Source organism: Lycium barbarum, chromosome 6, assembly GCF_019175385.1.
Source record: "Lycium barbarum isolate Lr01 chromosome 6, ASM1917538v2, whole genome shotgun sequence".
Taxonomy (NCBI): Eukaryota; Viridiplantae; Streptophyta; class Magnoliopsida; order Solanales; family Solanaceae; genus Lycium; species Lycium barbarum.
The window spans coordinates 3986703-4003241 of NC_083342.1; the positions used below are offsets into that span (position 1 = coordinate 3986703).

The 16539-nt window shown below is 35.0% G+C and overlaps 1 protein-coding gene and 1 non-coding gene across 3 annotated transcripts in view; one reads left to right on the top strand and one right to left on the bottom strand.

The window, feature by feature from the left end:
- Positions 1-9526: 9526 nt before the first annotated feature.
- On the bottom strand, positions 9527-9609 carry TRNAL-UAA (transfer RNA leucine (anticodon UAA)). Its single transcript has one exon. It is a non-coding gene; the product is annotated as a tRNA-Leu (tRNA).
- A 114-nt stretch (positions 9610-9723) lies between these two features.
- The window catches only part of LOC132600521 (splicing factor U2af small subunit B-like), a 9984-nt gene continuing 3168 nt past the window's right edge, over positions 9724-16539 (top strand). The window contains exons 1-3 of one of the 2 annotated variants that reach the window (XM_060313742.1): positions 9724-10004; positions 15863-15949; positions 16035-16116. In XM_060313742.1, coding sequence (XP_060169725.1) covers positions 9768-10004; positions 15863-15949; positions 16035-16116 — 406 coding nt within the window. In that variant the 5' untranslated portion in view covers positions 9724-9767. Of the gene's footprint in view, positions 10005-14897; positions 15046-15862; positions 15950-16034; positions 16117-16539 lie in introns of those variants that run through there. The other variant, XM_060313743.1, reaches the window with a different exon arrangement.

Here is a 16539-nt window from a genome sequence, read left to right on the forward strand (position 1 = left end):
ACATGTTTTAGAGGTTTCATAGACAGATGTTAGCTCACTGAGTCAGTTATGCTTTTATGTTTGCAGACTATTACGTTTTCATGATTATTTCATGCTATGAGAATTTCAAGACTTTATTTCGCAATTACATTTTCATGATTCATTTAAATTGCATCATATAAATTATATTATTTTGATGCCCGTGTTGACAAGCAAGCCATGAGGTTCGCTCGGACACATGCAAACAAGGCCCGAGTGTCGTGTTACGCCCAGGCCATGGTTCGGGGCGTGACACCATTGCAAAGCCAAGTCATCAAAATGAATTGCAGCTATAGTCACCTTTTGATGTGGTGACACTTCATCTAGTGAAAAGAACTGCTCCACCTTATACCACCGGTCTTGAAACCCTTGCCCATTAAACCTAGGGAATTCAACTTTAGACAACCTGGTTAATGTTTGATTGTTGGCTAATGGAGGGAGAGTATGGTTTGGGGATAATAGTAGCCCTGATTGTGAGGGTGAATGTAATGATTCTGTTGGATATGGGTTGAGTATGGTATATTTTGCTGATTAGGAGATGAATTCATGGGATTCGAGTGGGGTAGGAACATATGGTTTGGGTTGTGAAAAAAAGCGGTGTGAGGTGGAATCTGATGAGAAAGGTACAAGTTCTGCATGGGTGTGGAGATTGGATTGAAAGGAAATTGGGATGCTGGAGTTCGAAGTGAGGGTGGGATTGTAATATTAGGTGGTTGAAGGGAGCTCGAAGGAATTTGATGGAGTGCTTGAGTGTAACCTGTAGTCACAGGACTTATACTCACTCTAGCTGGTTGGGTATCCATTATTCCCTTCGAATTAGCTACTAAGTTAGCAAAAATGGGTCGAATGGGAGAAATTCAGGCTATACCTAACAAATTTTTGGGACCCTGTGTCGGAGAATACAACTCCGGTGATGTTGAAGATTGAGTAACTTACTGCTTACCCCTTTCCTTCATTCGATCATTGTTCATGACTTCCTTCAGTTCCTGCAGAGATCGATTGTGCACCAACTCCAATTGATCTTGCCGCTTCGCCATCTGATCCAATCAATTCAAAACTTCCTGTAACTCGCCGGCCATGGTGAATACTCCACAGAGCAGGAAAGTGCTCTGATACCACTGTTAGGATTTGGACAGATTAAATATTAATTATCTAAGAAGAAGAAAAATACAATGCAGAAGAAAAGATTGATATTCAACATAACCCCAATTCACAATTACAATGATGATATATGGAATGAGGGAAAATGCTCAGCTCGTGAATAGCTGAGTTGGCTAACTAACTTGTGGGCCCCTCTGGTTATTTGAAAGCTACTCTTCCCTAAATTGCAATTTAGGGCTTTAGAAAAAAAAAACATACTAGAACAAGAGGGTTTAACGAGCAAATAACAAGAAATAACATGGCTAATTTGTATCATATGCGCTCTGGAAACCAAGTATGTCTTTTTTGCGGAACTACCTAGCACATATCTGTCACGACCCAAACCGATGAGTCGTGACGAGCGTCTGACCTCTAGCGACCAAACACCCCTATACTCATAACTGAATGTTACTAAATATTAAGGGCCCATAATGGCATAGACTGATCTTATAAAAGGGGAACATCAAAACTCTGTACAATCTGCTTATATACACAACATGCGGAAGAAGAGTGCAAGCCAGCTAGGCTGCTACATATACTGTACACAAAAGAATAGAAGCCGACAAGGCTACATCATCTGACTACTACATACAACTGTCTACAGACCTCTACTGGAATGAAAGCTGTAGAAAGGACGGGAGAGGGCCCCGTCATACCCATATGCATACATATCTCAAAAAGGTGGCATACCAAAACTGACTGCAACTCCGGATCAAATGGAGCGTACTGACCACTGCTAGATCTAGAGGTCCTACTGAGCTGGACCACCTGTCTGTCTACCTGTACCTGCGGGCATGAACGCAGCCCCCCGAGCAACGAGGAGTCAGTACGGATAATGTACTGAGTATGTAAGGCATAAGAACAATATATATATAAATAAGAATCATGAGAAAAATCTGAACTCATAAGCTGAAATAACTGTCTGCATGTACTTGTATGAACTAGTATCTGTATGTATCTGCATGAATCTATATAACTGATGATTCCACTATGGCGCATATATGCATGCTTATGCCTAGCAATGAAGGCCATACATCAAGATATATATGCGTATATAACGCCTGGTAGATGTGTGTGTATAATTCCTGTAAAGCCTCTATGGCTCCTCTGCGGCCATAATCAATATCGTCAATATCATCATCAATGTACACCAGCTGATCAGGTGGTAATGCGTATATAATGCCTATCTCTCTTCTCATACCCCCCCCCCCCCCCACACACACACATATATATATATATATATATATATATATATATATATATATATATATATATATATATATATATATATATATATATATATATATAATATTCGCGTATATAATGCCTTCTGGTCACGGGTCGATGCACATGGATACATAATGACTGTGATGCCTGAATAAACTGTATACATAAAACTGGATATCTAAAGCTGGAGCCATGAATAGAAGGAATCATCATAAGCGGGGTACATGAACATCAAAGACTGAAGTACTCCTAATGCTTCTAAGAGTAAAGTAATATGGAAGCTCTCTTACTCGCTCGTTAACTCATATCATAGAACCATGCCAAAAGAAAGAAAGAAAAAAAGGGTAGCCTTAACATACCTTGGAGTATATCCAATCGTCCCACTTCTACCTCTGGAACTCGTAAGACTACAATTAAGATAACATAGACCTTCGTTAGACTATTTACTTCACTTACTAAACTCCTTTAGATACATATAGAGCTTAACGATTTGTAGACAATATTTTCCTTGTAAGCTCAATAACTCTTCAACTTCACAATTGATTCAACATCAACCACAATAGCAAAGATAACACTTATGTATAAATATATATCCAAATTTATCCCCAATCATATCTTAAAATAACCCCAAATAACTACCTTACCCTTCATCAACTTACCACTCCTACAAATACCCTCTCTTTACTTAAAATCACTAAAACTCTTGATAATCAACTTAAATATAAGGGTAGAAATCATTTACATACCTTGAGGGGTCTACGATCCCAAGAATCACTTCAACTCCAACTCCCTAAGCTTCATAACCTTGAAGAAACTCTAGAAGCAACCTTCTTCTTCACAAACTCGGGTCTTACGGGGCTCGGATCTTACCAAATCTCTACTATTATGATGAAAAATATTGGGAGAGAAAATATTAGGGTTTTTCTGATTTGAAATGGAGGAAAATGAGAAATAAGGTCGTGGCTCCTATATTTATACTTGGAATTAAAAAGGCTACAACAGTCCGGTTTGACGAGTGGGTCGACGGCCAGTCAATCGTCGACGTGTCGACGGTCCATCGACTTGCTTCGTCGACCTGCGCCTGCAGATACAAGGCTGTGGAACCTTGTCAACGCCACACATCGACGGTCCGTCGACCATGTTCACGACCCATCGACGATGACTGGTGTCTGCAGATTTTCTCAAATTCAACTCAGATCGCTTCGATTCGATTCGCTCAACTTCTAATCCTGTAAATTTCCAGGAATACCTGCTGGTACCCTTGTACACGGGATAGGACACTTTCTACCTCCAAACTCGGGCTCGGGTCTCTGTTCCAAAGGCATACCCGGCTAGGAAATCATAGGTTCTACCACTACGAAAACGAGGGGTGTAACAATATCTTATCTTTATGTATAACTATTTAAGAGTGTAGTATTGGATTTTAAAATATGTAGTAGGCAAGAGACTTCTGGTTTTTCCTTAACAGAAGCGGATGTGCAGCAACTACGACTTGTAACACCGGTCGTCTGAATTTATCACAAGATAGATGAATCCCCATGTTTCTACACCCTAAACATTCTCTCTAGGAGATGTATTGAATTTTCGCTTTTGTAAACCCTAGTCGTCGTATTAATATGGAAATTAAAATCGTTGTTTTGGAGGAGGACAAGTTAATAAGCTAACGACTTAATTATCACCTCTTAATGGATGGACCCAGTCCAATAGTTACTTCCAACAGAAAGTACTCAATCTGGTTAAATAAAAAAAGGTATCTTCTCATAATAAAGAAAACAAATAATTAAGCTGCAATTAATTACCATGAAATATAGAGAGTTCTGATACTAAGTGTCATCTATTATTATGTGCTAGAACAAGCTTTTATCTTCTTTGATACTTTGATAATAGCATAACTATATATCTAATATTGAACATATTCACTTCAAGTCTTATAGACTACATTAAGAAGGCGATTTTGTTATATCTGATCATATCGACGGAAGTTGTAACATTATCATTAAATATTGTGGTAAAGTGGCTATAAGTATTCTTTCATCCTTAATTAGCGTTCTTGAGCATTAAATATGAAATGCCTTTGGTAGCTAAGGAGTATTTAACTCTCAAATAGAGACTTCCCTAGCATAAATTTAGATCAATCGTAAAACGGGTACCGGGCACTGAGTTTGATATCAAAGACAAAATGGTAATAATATCCAGCAACAGTGTTTGTAGTCCAACGGTTAGGATAATTGCCTTCCAAGCAATAGACCCGGGTTCAACTCCCAGAAGACGCATATGTTTTTAATATTTTCTAGGTTTTTATTTGTCTAAAATACGTTTTTCTACTGAAAATCATTCTTATGTTATCGAGAAAATGACATAAAGTCTTTTATGTTTAGCAATAAGTTCAAAGTAGTTCTTAAATATATAATTTTGACCAATTTTTATCCTTTAAGTTTATCAAAAAATGAGCACTTTTTATTTTTCTCGAAAACTCATCAACGAAAATTGTAAAAAAAAAAAAAAAATTATTAAACAAGCTGAAATTGTCCAAACATGGCGTGAAACGCCTTTAATATTTGAAAACTTCATCGTTTGTGCACAGAGTACTATGAAAGTCATAGATTATCTCATTAGAATCGAGGATGCATTCCTTTTGGTTATTTTGAAGATATACTTCGTTTGTTGAAAGAAAATCAAAGTAAAAATGTATTATGAGTTGAAATGTGGTAATGTATAGCAGGTAAAATAAGACTATCCTAGATAAAGAAAAAAAAGTTCATCCATAGCATGGGAAAAGAGTTGAAACAAACTTGCTCAAGATTCAAGGAAAATGATTTAGTTGGAAGTTGTCTTTTTTTGCCCTCAATAGAAACTACTATTATACTTGAGATAAAATTATGTATAGAGAGAAGTGTGCTCAAACAACACATTAGTTACATGGTTTCCAAGAGTATAAAGGTGGGAGATGGACTAACAATCGGATCATTGCTGATTATAAAAAGCAAGGGCAGGAAAAAAACTCACATTACTACAATAGAGTTTTCCTTAACAACAATAATTTCTGTGTAGCCGCACAAGTGAAATCTGAGGAGAGTAGTGTCATAGTGTGCACGCAGACCTTACCCACACCATAAGAAGGTAGAAAGGTTGTTTATGATAGACCATCGGCTCAAAGAAAGTTGAAAAAGAAGGCAGTAGCAACAGTAGAAACAACAGTTACTAAATAGAAATCTAAAAATAAGAATAAATACTAATACTCCGAGAATGTGAGAGAAATATACCTGACAATTGATAGAATGGTAGCCATTGTTTGCCAGGCAATTGGTAGTGCCTTCAAGCTGAATGTATTACATGCCTTTTGTAAAATTAGTAGGCTTTTTTTTCATTTTAGTTATGATGTCCCATAGAGTTATAGGTTTCTTATGATGAGACCATAGCTAATTAGCAGTTGATCTCTAATTAGTAATGTTTTCTATAGTGATATGGCCATGCTCATAGAAGAATCTTCTAAGTTTAGAGGGAGTCATGGTGTAGCCCTCCAACCATGTACATTTTGCGTATTCAATTAACAAGGTAGGGGTCAATGTCAACCCCCCCCCCCCCCCCCCCAATGGTCATATACAACTGTAGTATGTGGAATTGACTTAATATATATATATAAGAAAAAAAAGAAATACGTCTGACTATCTACTAACCTTCTACCCAAATTCTCGATGTTCACACCCTCATATCAAGGGTCATATATTCGGTGGGTTGAAGTTGTGCCATGTCCTGCCTAAACTTTCTTTGAGCCGAGGGTCTGGAATTAATAGAATATCTATATTCTATTGTCTTGGAATTTCTCTCTGTTGTCTGGAATTAATAGAATATCTATAACTGGCTATAGTAGCCTTAATTTAATTATATTACTATCGACTGTTTTCTAAATAAGTTTTTTCCAGAATTTGTATAAAAAATTCTATTGAGACAAGGAAGGTTTCGCGAGGTATACCCCACTACTACTGACCATTTCATGATCTATGGAATAGAGAATTACGTGAAGAAATACATATTAGCTATTCTTTCAAAAAATGTATTATTAGTTTCCAAATCTATTAACTTAGGAGAAACTTCAACCCATTGTGTGTATAAACGCTTGAAGGGTTCTGGTAATATTTTGACTAATGGACCATAATTAATCCACCATTAATAAAATCAATTTGGTATGTCCTGTTTATAAACATTGACACATATCTTTATAAACCAAGAATGTTTCTTATTAGCATTCTCATATAAAAAGACTTTATGAAAGCTTTCAACATGATCCCAATAATTACATTTAATTGGACTTTTTGCTCAGGATGGATATAATCTCTTTCCTTGAGTGTGCTCAATCCCCATTCAGTTGGAGAAAAAAATCTTTTTTTTTTCTAAAAAGTTATAAACTTTTCTGCTATTAGTAGTATAAAAATGTTGAAATTCTCCTCTTCCTGTGGAAGAGAGAATCATCTCATAATGCATTCTATACTTATAAGTAGGACTAGCGTATGATGCTGCATCAAAATATCTTTGCATTATTTGCTAAGGTTCATCTTTCCATTTAAGGTCGTCATTTTCAAGGAGAAGTATTACCTCTTGGCTTTCATTTTGATCATATGAATTTGTGTCCTCATGGTCATCCTCAATAAGGGCACTAGAATATGAAGGCGGAGTATTATCATCCTTCTTTTTGGATTTTATGAAATCCTGGAATTGTTGATCCATAGGGTCTTCTTTATTAATATTAATAGTAGGAGATCCTGCAATATTGTTGGCTATTAGCCTCTGGTTATCCATTTGGGAAAGAAAAGTTCCTTTGCCTGTTCCTTTGGTTGATCCTTTTCCTCCCCATTCTCTATTAGAGTAGGGTTGAAACTGTGGTCTCATCCTGCAAATAATGTAAATAAGAGTTCTGAACTTTAAATATTCTTTTGTAAGAAAATCAGGGAGACTATTATCTGACTCTCTTTTATATTGAATTTCAAAATCAAATGACGCTAATAAGGCTTGCATCAAACATTTGTTTAGAAACATCATGTTTATAGTCTTTATTAAGTATAAATTTAGCTTAACAACAATAATTTCTGTGTAGCCGCACAAGTGAAATCTGAGAAGAGTAGTGTCATAGCGTGCACGCAGACCTTACCCACACCATAAGAAGGTAGAAATGTTGTTTATGATAGACCCTCGGCTCAAAGAAAGTTGAAAAAGAAGGCAGTAGCAACAGTAGAAACAACAGCAAGATAATACAATAATTAAAGAAACAACAATTACTAAATAGAAATCTAAAAAAAAAGAATAAAAAGAATAAAAAGAATAAATACTAATACTCCGAGAATGTGAGAGAAATGCACCTGACAAATGATAGAATGGTAGCCATTTTTTGCCAGGCAATTGGTAGTGCCTTCAAGCTGAATGTATGTGCCTTTTGTAAAATTAGTAGGCTTTTTTTCATTTTAGTTATGATGTCCCACAGAGTTATAGGTTTCTTATGATGAGACCATAGCTAATTAGCAGTTGATCTCTAATTAGTAATGTTTTCTATAGTGATAGGGCCATGCTCATAGAGGAATCTCCTAAGTAAAGTTTAGAGGGAGTCATGGTGTAGCCCTCCAACCATGTATATTTTGCGTATTCAATTAACAAGGTAGGGGTCAATGTCAAACCCCCCAATGGCCACATACAGCTGTGGTATGTGGAATTGGCTTAATATATATATATATATATATATATATATATATATATATATATATATATATATATATATAAAGAAAAGAAAAAAAAAATACGCCTGACTATCTACTAACCTTCTACCCAAATTCTCGACGTTCACACCCTCATATCAAGGGTCATATCTTTGGTGGGTTGAAGTTGTGCCATGTCCTGCCTAATCATTTCACCCCAATAGTTCTTATGCCTACCTCTATCCCTCCTCAAGCTCACTAGGTCAATCTCTAACAACTTGTTACCGCGACATCCGCATATTTCCTCTTCACATGTCCGAACCATCCGAGTTTACCTTAACTATCTTTATAACTTTATATGAGAGATTCATAGACAATGTAGAACTCGTATCTAACACCATAACAATTAGATGTTCCAAAGTGTGCTCATACGACACATCGGTTACATGATTGTCGAGAATATCAGTAGTGTAGTCATTATAAAATGCGTGATTAGGGGAAAAACTGTCTTCCTACAATAATCCTGATCCATAAATGAAGTACAACTCTTATGATAATAGTCTTATCTATCATTAGCAATGAATTTTAAATTTAGGGCAAAGGTGTAAATATGCCTCTTAACTTTGCGATTTAGAGCATATATACCCCTCGTTAAAAAAGTGATGCATATATACCCCTATCAGTATACAAATGCTACAAATATACCCCTATCGTTATACAAATGGTGCAAATATACCTTTTTCACTGGTAATTTTTTTAAAAAAAATCTTTAGCTTATTTTTTAATTAAAAAATCGCCACGAGGTAATTTTTTTCTAGTAGGTTGTCTGGTTTGTGTAAAAAAAATATCTCATTGGCTTTAAAAAAAATAAGCCTACCAATTGTTTTAAATGAACCAGACCCGACCCATCAAAAAAAAAAAAATTACCACATTGCTTTAAAAAATAAGTCTACTAAAAAAATGGGTATACTTAATTTTTTGAAAGCTACGTGACATTTTTTAATTAAAAAAAAGCTAATTCTTTTTTTTTTTTTTAAAGATTCTCAGCGAAAAGGGTATTGCACCATTTGTATGCGGCAGATGTATATATGCATCACTTATTTCACGAAGGTTATACCTTGAAAGACATATTCATAGAGTATTATTATTATATTTTTAAAAAAGAGGAAAAAATAGAAAGAAAGGTCTATAAAAAAGTAGGAGGTGTGGTGGCTGTGGGGTTCGAACCCACGCGCACTTATGTGCAGAAGATCTTAAGTCTTCCCCCTTAACCACTCGGGTTTTTTAAAGATTCTCAGCGAAAAGGGTATTGCACCATTTGTATGCGGCAGATGTATATATGCATCACTTATTTCACGAAGGTTATACCTTGAAAGACATATTCATAGAGTATTATTATTATATTTTTAAAAAAGAGGAAAAAATAGAAAGAAAGGTCTATAAAAAAGTAGGAGGTGTGGTGGCTGTGGGGTTCGAACCCACGCGCACTTATGTGCAGAAGATCTTAAGTCTTCCCCCTTAACCACTCGGGCAAACCACCCCTGTGCTGTCCGATATTCCCTTGGATTCTATATTATCTCACACATTGTGAAGAACTTCTAATAGAACTATCCAGAAGCCTCATTTCCACATATATATATATATATTTCCCTTTTCTTTGGTCTTCATCTACAATCCCACAAATCCCTAAATTCGTAAATGGCAGAACACTTAGCTTCAATTTTCGGTACAGAAAAGGACAGAGTGAATTGTCCTTTCTATTTTAAGATCGGTGCTTGTAGACATGGCGATCGCTGTTCTAGGCTGCATACAAAACCTAGTGTTAGCCCCACTATTCTCCTCTCTAACATGTATCAAAGACCTGATTCAATTACACCTGGTGTTGATGTTCATGGCCAACCTATTGATCCTCGTAAAATCCAGGAACATTTTGAGGTACTCTATACCCATTTAGTATTTCTGTCCTCTTTTACTTGTCTATTGTATTGTATGTGTTTATTGTAACGTACAATGTTTGTTTTGATAGTACCGAATTAGGGGTAACGTTTGCGTACACTCTACCTTCCTAGACCCCACCTGGTGATATTATGTTGGGTTTGTTCTCCTTGTTGTAGTATTGTTACTTTAGGTACAATGCTTGTTTTGAGAGTATCAGAATTAGGATAAAATAATGAGAATGACAAAAATACCCTTGAGGTCTCTCAATTTCTATAAACAATTGGTGTAGTGGCGTGCTACCTTTTTTTCCCCCTCATTAATAGAAATTGCACCTCAAAAAGTTAAAAATAGCAGAAACTACAAAAATTGTAAGTTAAAAGGACCAAAACTATTAGTGCATACTGAAGGGACTATTTTAAAACTACACTCAAATATGAGGGACCATTTTTGTCATTTTCTCTATGTAAGAACCTTTAATAGAACTATTCAGAAGCCTCTTCGTTCCATATAATTCCTCCCCGTATAATAAAAGTTTGTGGTGTACTACATCTTCATCTCTTCTGAGCACAACTTACAGTTTTAGATAATCTTTCGGATTAAGATTATAAACAGTAGGTGTCGGAAGAAATTAATAAAATATCGGAAGCATATGCCTGAAAGCCTTCTTAACGGATGTTCTACTATCCTCGTCGTACTCCTCAGGATGTATTGCTCGAAGAACATGGGCATATTATTACTAACAGTTATAGTGGTAAAGAGATTTATGGATGCAATATTGATGGCTATACCGAGAGACAAATTTATACCTTGGTACATAGAATGCTAATGTACAACACAATTTGCAAGGCCAATAAAAATAGTGATGGGAACATTGCTGAAATGATTATTGCTGGTTTTGCTGGCCAATTGAAAGGATGATGGGATAATTATTTGACCCGGGAACAACGCGGTAGAGTTCTAACTGTTATCAAGCAGGAACAGGGAGAACAAGGAAGAACAAGGAACTTTTCCTGTACAGAATGATGTATATTCATTGGTTATTAATATCATAGAATATTTCTTGGCAGATGGTCTGATAATAGTGAAAATATTAGGACCATGCTTCAGAACTTGAGATGTAAAACGCTTACCTCATTTAGGTGGTATAAGGATGTATTCCTTAGTAGGGTCATGGAATTGTCCGAGTGTAATAACACCCATTGGAAGTCCAAGTTTATATGTGGACTACCTAGCCTCTTTGCTGAAGGAGTTAGGAAAGCTTTTAGAAAAAGAGAAACTAGCATCAATTATGATGAATATACGTTTGGCAAGTTAGTAGGTACTTGTGTCCAAGAAGGTTTATCCTTATGCAATGAGATTAAATTAAATCAGCAGATTAAGAGACATCGTCTTAATGAAAGACAACAAATAGGAGAATTTTGTGGACAATTTGGTATGGATATTCCACAAATCAAAGGCCAGTTGGAAGAATCTTCCACCTCCGCAAAAGACAAAGGGAAAGAAAAAATGAAATGATGAAAGGACCTAATACTCAACAATAATGCTGAAAAGAAAACGTCAATTTTCATAAAGACACTTTTGCTTTAATAAAGCAAAGTTTGTTCTTTGAATTATTGTACTTTCTTTTTCAAATTTTTTAGATAGCTTTTATAAAGTTGTTTTATCTGTATTTTCCCTTTCAAAAAAGCATCCAATAATGGTGCTTTTCTTTTTATCTTGTTGGCTACCTGTCGGTCACTATACTGTTTTAATTTTGTCAGCTCATTATATTTGATCATTTATAAAAGGATCATTCAATTAAGCATAAGGCAGGTTTTAGAAACCAACTAACTGCTCTACTTAATAATAGTATTCTTATTCCTAATGATATTCATTAAGAAGATGGGTATTGAACTTATATCACCGATTACTATTCTTGTACCATTGCTCTGATACCATAGGTTGGGGCGGATCGCACGGTGAGATGATATTGCAGAGGGACTTTTATAAGTCAATAAACCTGACAAGGAGATTGTCCAATCGGAACAGATCCAAAAACAGCCCTAACACCACCTCGGCTCAGCGAGCACACAAACAGGACCATCAGCCTGAATTTGAATAGTCAGTCTGGGTTATTCTCTGCCTGACTTCAGTAACATCTGTGGGGAATCCTTACTAATTAAAGCATTTTTACCATAATACCTAGTATTCTAGTGTGATATAGTTCAACACAAGGTGTTTAGCATATCATTTAGGCTAAATATTAATTTAGAATTAAAAATTAAAACAAAATGAAATAAAAGAAAGATTACCTAAAATTGTAAGTTGTGCTCAGAAGAGATGAAGATGTAGTAAACTCCAAACTTTTATTATATGGGGAATATTTTTTTACAGAGATAGAGCAGGTGGTTTCTAAAACCTGTCTTATATTTAATTGAATGATCCTCAGTATAATGAGCTGACAAAATTAAAACAGTACAGTAGCCAACATGATAAAAAGAAAAGCACCATTGTGCGGATGCTTTTTTGAAAAGGAAAATACAGATAAGAAAATTTTATAAAAGCTATTTAGAAAATTTGAAAAAGAAAGTACAATAATTGAAAGAAAAGAACTTTTTCTCTCCCTATCTTTTGCGGAGGTGGAAGATTCTTCCAACTGGCCTTTGAATTTTTCCATAAATTTTTCAACATCTTCTGTATCAGTAAGACTTCGGGATTCTCCTGCTAAATAGGTCTGGTCTTCATCATCATTGTCTGTGGTATTACCAACAAATGCCATGGATATGTTTGAATTCAACATCTTCTGTCTCATTAAGACTTTGGGATTCCCCTGCAAAACAGGTCTGGTCTTCATCATCATTGTCTGTGGTATTACCAACGGATGCCATGGATATGTTTGAAGGCACCTCTATGTCTACATTTTGCATTAAATTTTTTGACTTCTTCGATATAGGCAGCTATCATTTCTTCTTGGGATATGACACCTTTCTTCATCTGAATTCTTCTGGCGATGTGCTGGATGGGACTTGGAATTTCTCTCTATTGTCTGGAATTAATAGAATATCTATAACCGGCTATAGTAGCCTTAATTTGATTATATTACTATTGACTGTTTTCTGAATAAGTTTTTTCCAGAATTTTGTATAAAAAATTCTATTGAGACAAGGAAGGTTTCGCGAGGTATACCCCACTACTACTGACCATTTCATGATCCAAGGAATAGAGAATTAGTTTCCAAATCTATTAACTTGGGAGAAACTTCAACCCATTCTGTGTATAAACGCTTGAAGGGTTCTGGTAATATTTTGACTAATGGGCCATAATTAATCCACCATTAACAAAATCAATTTGGTATGTCCTGTTTATAAATATTGGCACATATCTTTATAAACCAAGAATGTTTCTTATTAGCATTCTCATATAAAAGGGCTTTATGAAAGCTTTCAACATGATCCCAATAATTAAATTTAACTGGACTTTTTGCTCAGGATGGATATAATCTCTTTCCTTGAGTGTGCTCAATCCCCATTCAGTTGGAGAAAAAAATCTTTTTTTTCTAAAAAGTTATAAACTTTTCTGCTATTAGTAGTATAAAAATGTTGAAATTCTCCTGTTCCTGTGGAAGAGAGAATCATCTCATAATGCATTCTATACTTATAAGTAGGACTAGCGTATGACGCTGCATCAAAATATCTTTGCATTATTTGCTAAGGTTCATCTTTCCATTTAAGGGCGTCATTTTCAAGGAGAAGTATTACCTCTTGACTTTCATTTTGATCATATGAATTTGTGTCCTCATGGTCATCCTCAATAAGGGCACTAGAATATGAAGGCGGAGTATTATCATCCTTCTTTTTGGATTTCATGAAATCCAGGAATTGTTGATCCATAGAGTCTTCTTTATTAATTAATAGTAGGAGATCCTGCAATATTGTCGGCTATTAGCCTCTGGTTATTCATTTGGGCAAGAACAGTTCCTTTCCCTGTTCCTTTGGTTGATCCTTTTCCTCCCCGTCCTCTATTAGAGTGGGGTTGAAACTGCGGTCTCATCCTGCAAATAATGTAAATAAGAGTTCTGAACTTAAATATTCTCTTGTAAGAAAATCAGGAAGACTATTATCTGACTCTTTTTTATATTGAATTTCAAAATCAAATGACGCTAATAAGGCTTGCATCAAACATTTGCTTAGAAACATCATGTTTATAGTCTTTATTAAATATAAATTTAGCTACTTGGCAGTCAATTTTTATTATAAACTTTTGATTATATAAATCACCTTGAAATTTAAGTATACATTTAAATATTGCAAGGATTTCCTTAGCAACAGTTGCATAGTTTTTCTGGCTATTATTCCATTTGCCAGAGTAAAATTGGACCAGATATTCCTGTTTTTCTTCTGGGGAATATTGTTTTAATATTCCTCCATAGCCAATATCAGAGGCATCTGTTTTGTTTCAATAATTTTTCTTGATTTTTCGAACTTCCTGGGTATGACCTTCAGTCCATGCTTTCAGAATCTTTTTCAATCTATCATATAAAATAGATGTATCTTTTGCTAAATCTTTGAAGCTGTGTTTTATCAGTAATAATATCAGGAAATTTAGAAGCAAATTCAATACTTCTATGGATAGGAATTATTTTTCCTTTTTCTGTATTGTGACCCAAAAATCTGACTTTTGTTTGAAAGAGAGACATTTTTGGTTTGAATATAATCAACCCATTTTGAATAATGATTTTCTTGAATATATCAAGATATTTAAAATGCATTTCTATAGTATTTGAAAATATTAAGATATCGTCAATATAGACAATAATAAAACTGCTATAAGGCATAAAAATATCATTCATAATATTTTGAAATTCCGAAGGGGCATTTTTTAATCCAAATGGCATAACATTCCATTCAAATTGCCCGATAGGGACATTGAAAGCGGCTTTATATTTATCAGCCCTACTTTTCTTCTCTCTAACATGTATCAAAGACCTGATTCAATTACACCTGGTGTTGATGCTCATGGCCAACCCATTGATCCTCGTAAAATCCAGGAACATTTTGAGGTATTATAGCCATTTAGTAGTTTTTTCTGCTTTCTTTATTGTTACTTCAATTTTATTATATCATATCATTAGATTCATCGTTATGTAACGACGAAAAGTCTCAAATCCATCGTTATGTAACGATGAAAAGTCTCATTTTATCCGACCACCAGAGGCTGAGTCAGGATTATCCTGAAGTTTATAGGTTCAGGACTAACTCTTTTAAGTTAATGGGTTCTAAATTAGTAATTTGTACATATTAAATGAATTTACAGAGTTTGGACCAAAATCTTGAACTTTAGGTTTCTGGGTCCGGCATTGCTTCATTTTTTTTTCTTCTTTATTTTGTCTTTGCTTATTATTTAATAATTATATTTATCCTTTACCCTATCTTTTTTTTTTCTTAATAACAACTACACTCGACTATTTTTGCCTTGATTTGTGTGTTTGATGAAAAAAGACTGGTGTTGTGGGTATTATAGTAAGAACCATCGTGGACTTGACATGTTTTATGATATGTTTGCTTCCTTAGAGGTATATCCAGTTAGCTTACTTGTCTATTTCAATAACCATTGTTGCCACAATTTGTGCGTTTCATGAAAAAAGACCATTGTTGTAAGGTATTATTATAGGATGAATGATCGTGAATTTGACTATGATATCCTTGTTTCTTTTGAGTAGCTTTATTTTGTATTGGAATTGGAAGCTGACCATTGCTTTTTTAGTGGTTCATATTAGTAGATAGCAAATAGCTTAGTGCTTATGCACTTAGAAAATACTTTGGGGAGAAGTTGACTAATTGGAAATTTGGAATATAATTATGATGGTACTGTTGCAGGATTTTTATGAAGACTTGTTTGAAGAACTGAACAAGTATGGAGAGATTGAGAGCCTGAATGTTTGTGACAATCTGGCTGATCACATGGTAAGATTTCTGTGCTATTTGTTGGAGTCATCCACTGAACCAGACTGGTCGTTTGTATAATTATGTAGTAATGTCCCCTGTGCAGGTTGGTAATGTTTATGTTCAGTTTAGAGAAGAAGAGCAGGCTGCAAATGCAGTGAAGAATCTTACTGGGAGATTCTATGCCGGTAAGTTTTCTAGTCTTACAAGAGGTGAAAGAAAATGTCTTGTATGAATTTGTGCTATCAAGAGTGTACATTTTCTTACATTTTCTCAAGAAAATGATAATTAGGCCAAATCAATGTGGTCAGGTCTTTTATTTTCTTAAAAATTTAAGTGGCTAACAAAGCAAAAAATTATTTTGTAGTGTTCAAGTTCCAAGGCAGCAACCTAAAATGTTGTTTTTAACACCCTTTACCACCACGTAAAGTCTTAGCTGTTTCGAGGGTATTCAAATATAACTTACATTTATGAAAAACCATATACCTGAAATATGAGGGATTCTGCGAGGAACTATGTGTGTTAATACGCAACAAGTTGATAGTCTTCAGCTACAAGAAGCTACAAATTTAGTATGTATTGATGAACAGCGGAATTGAACCTATATACAC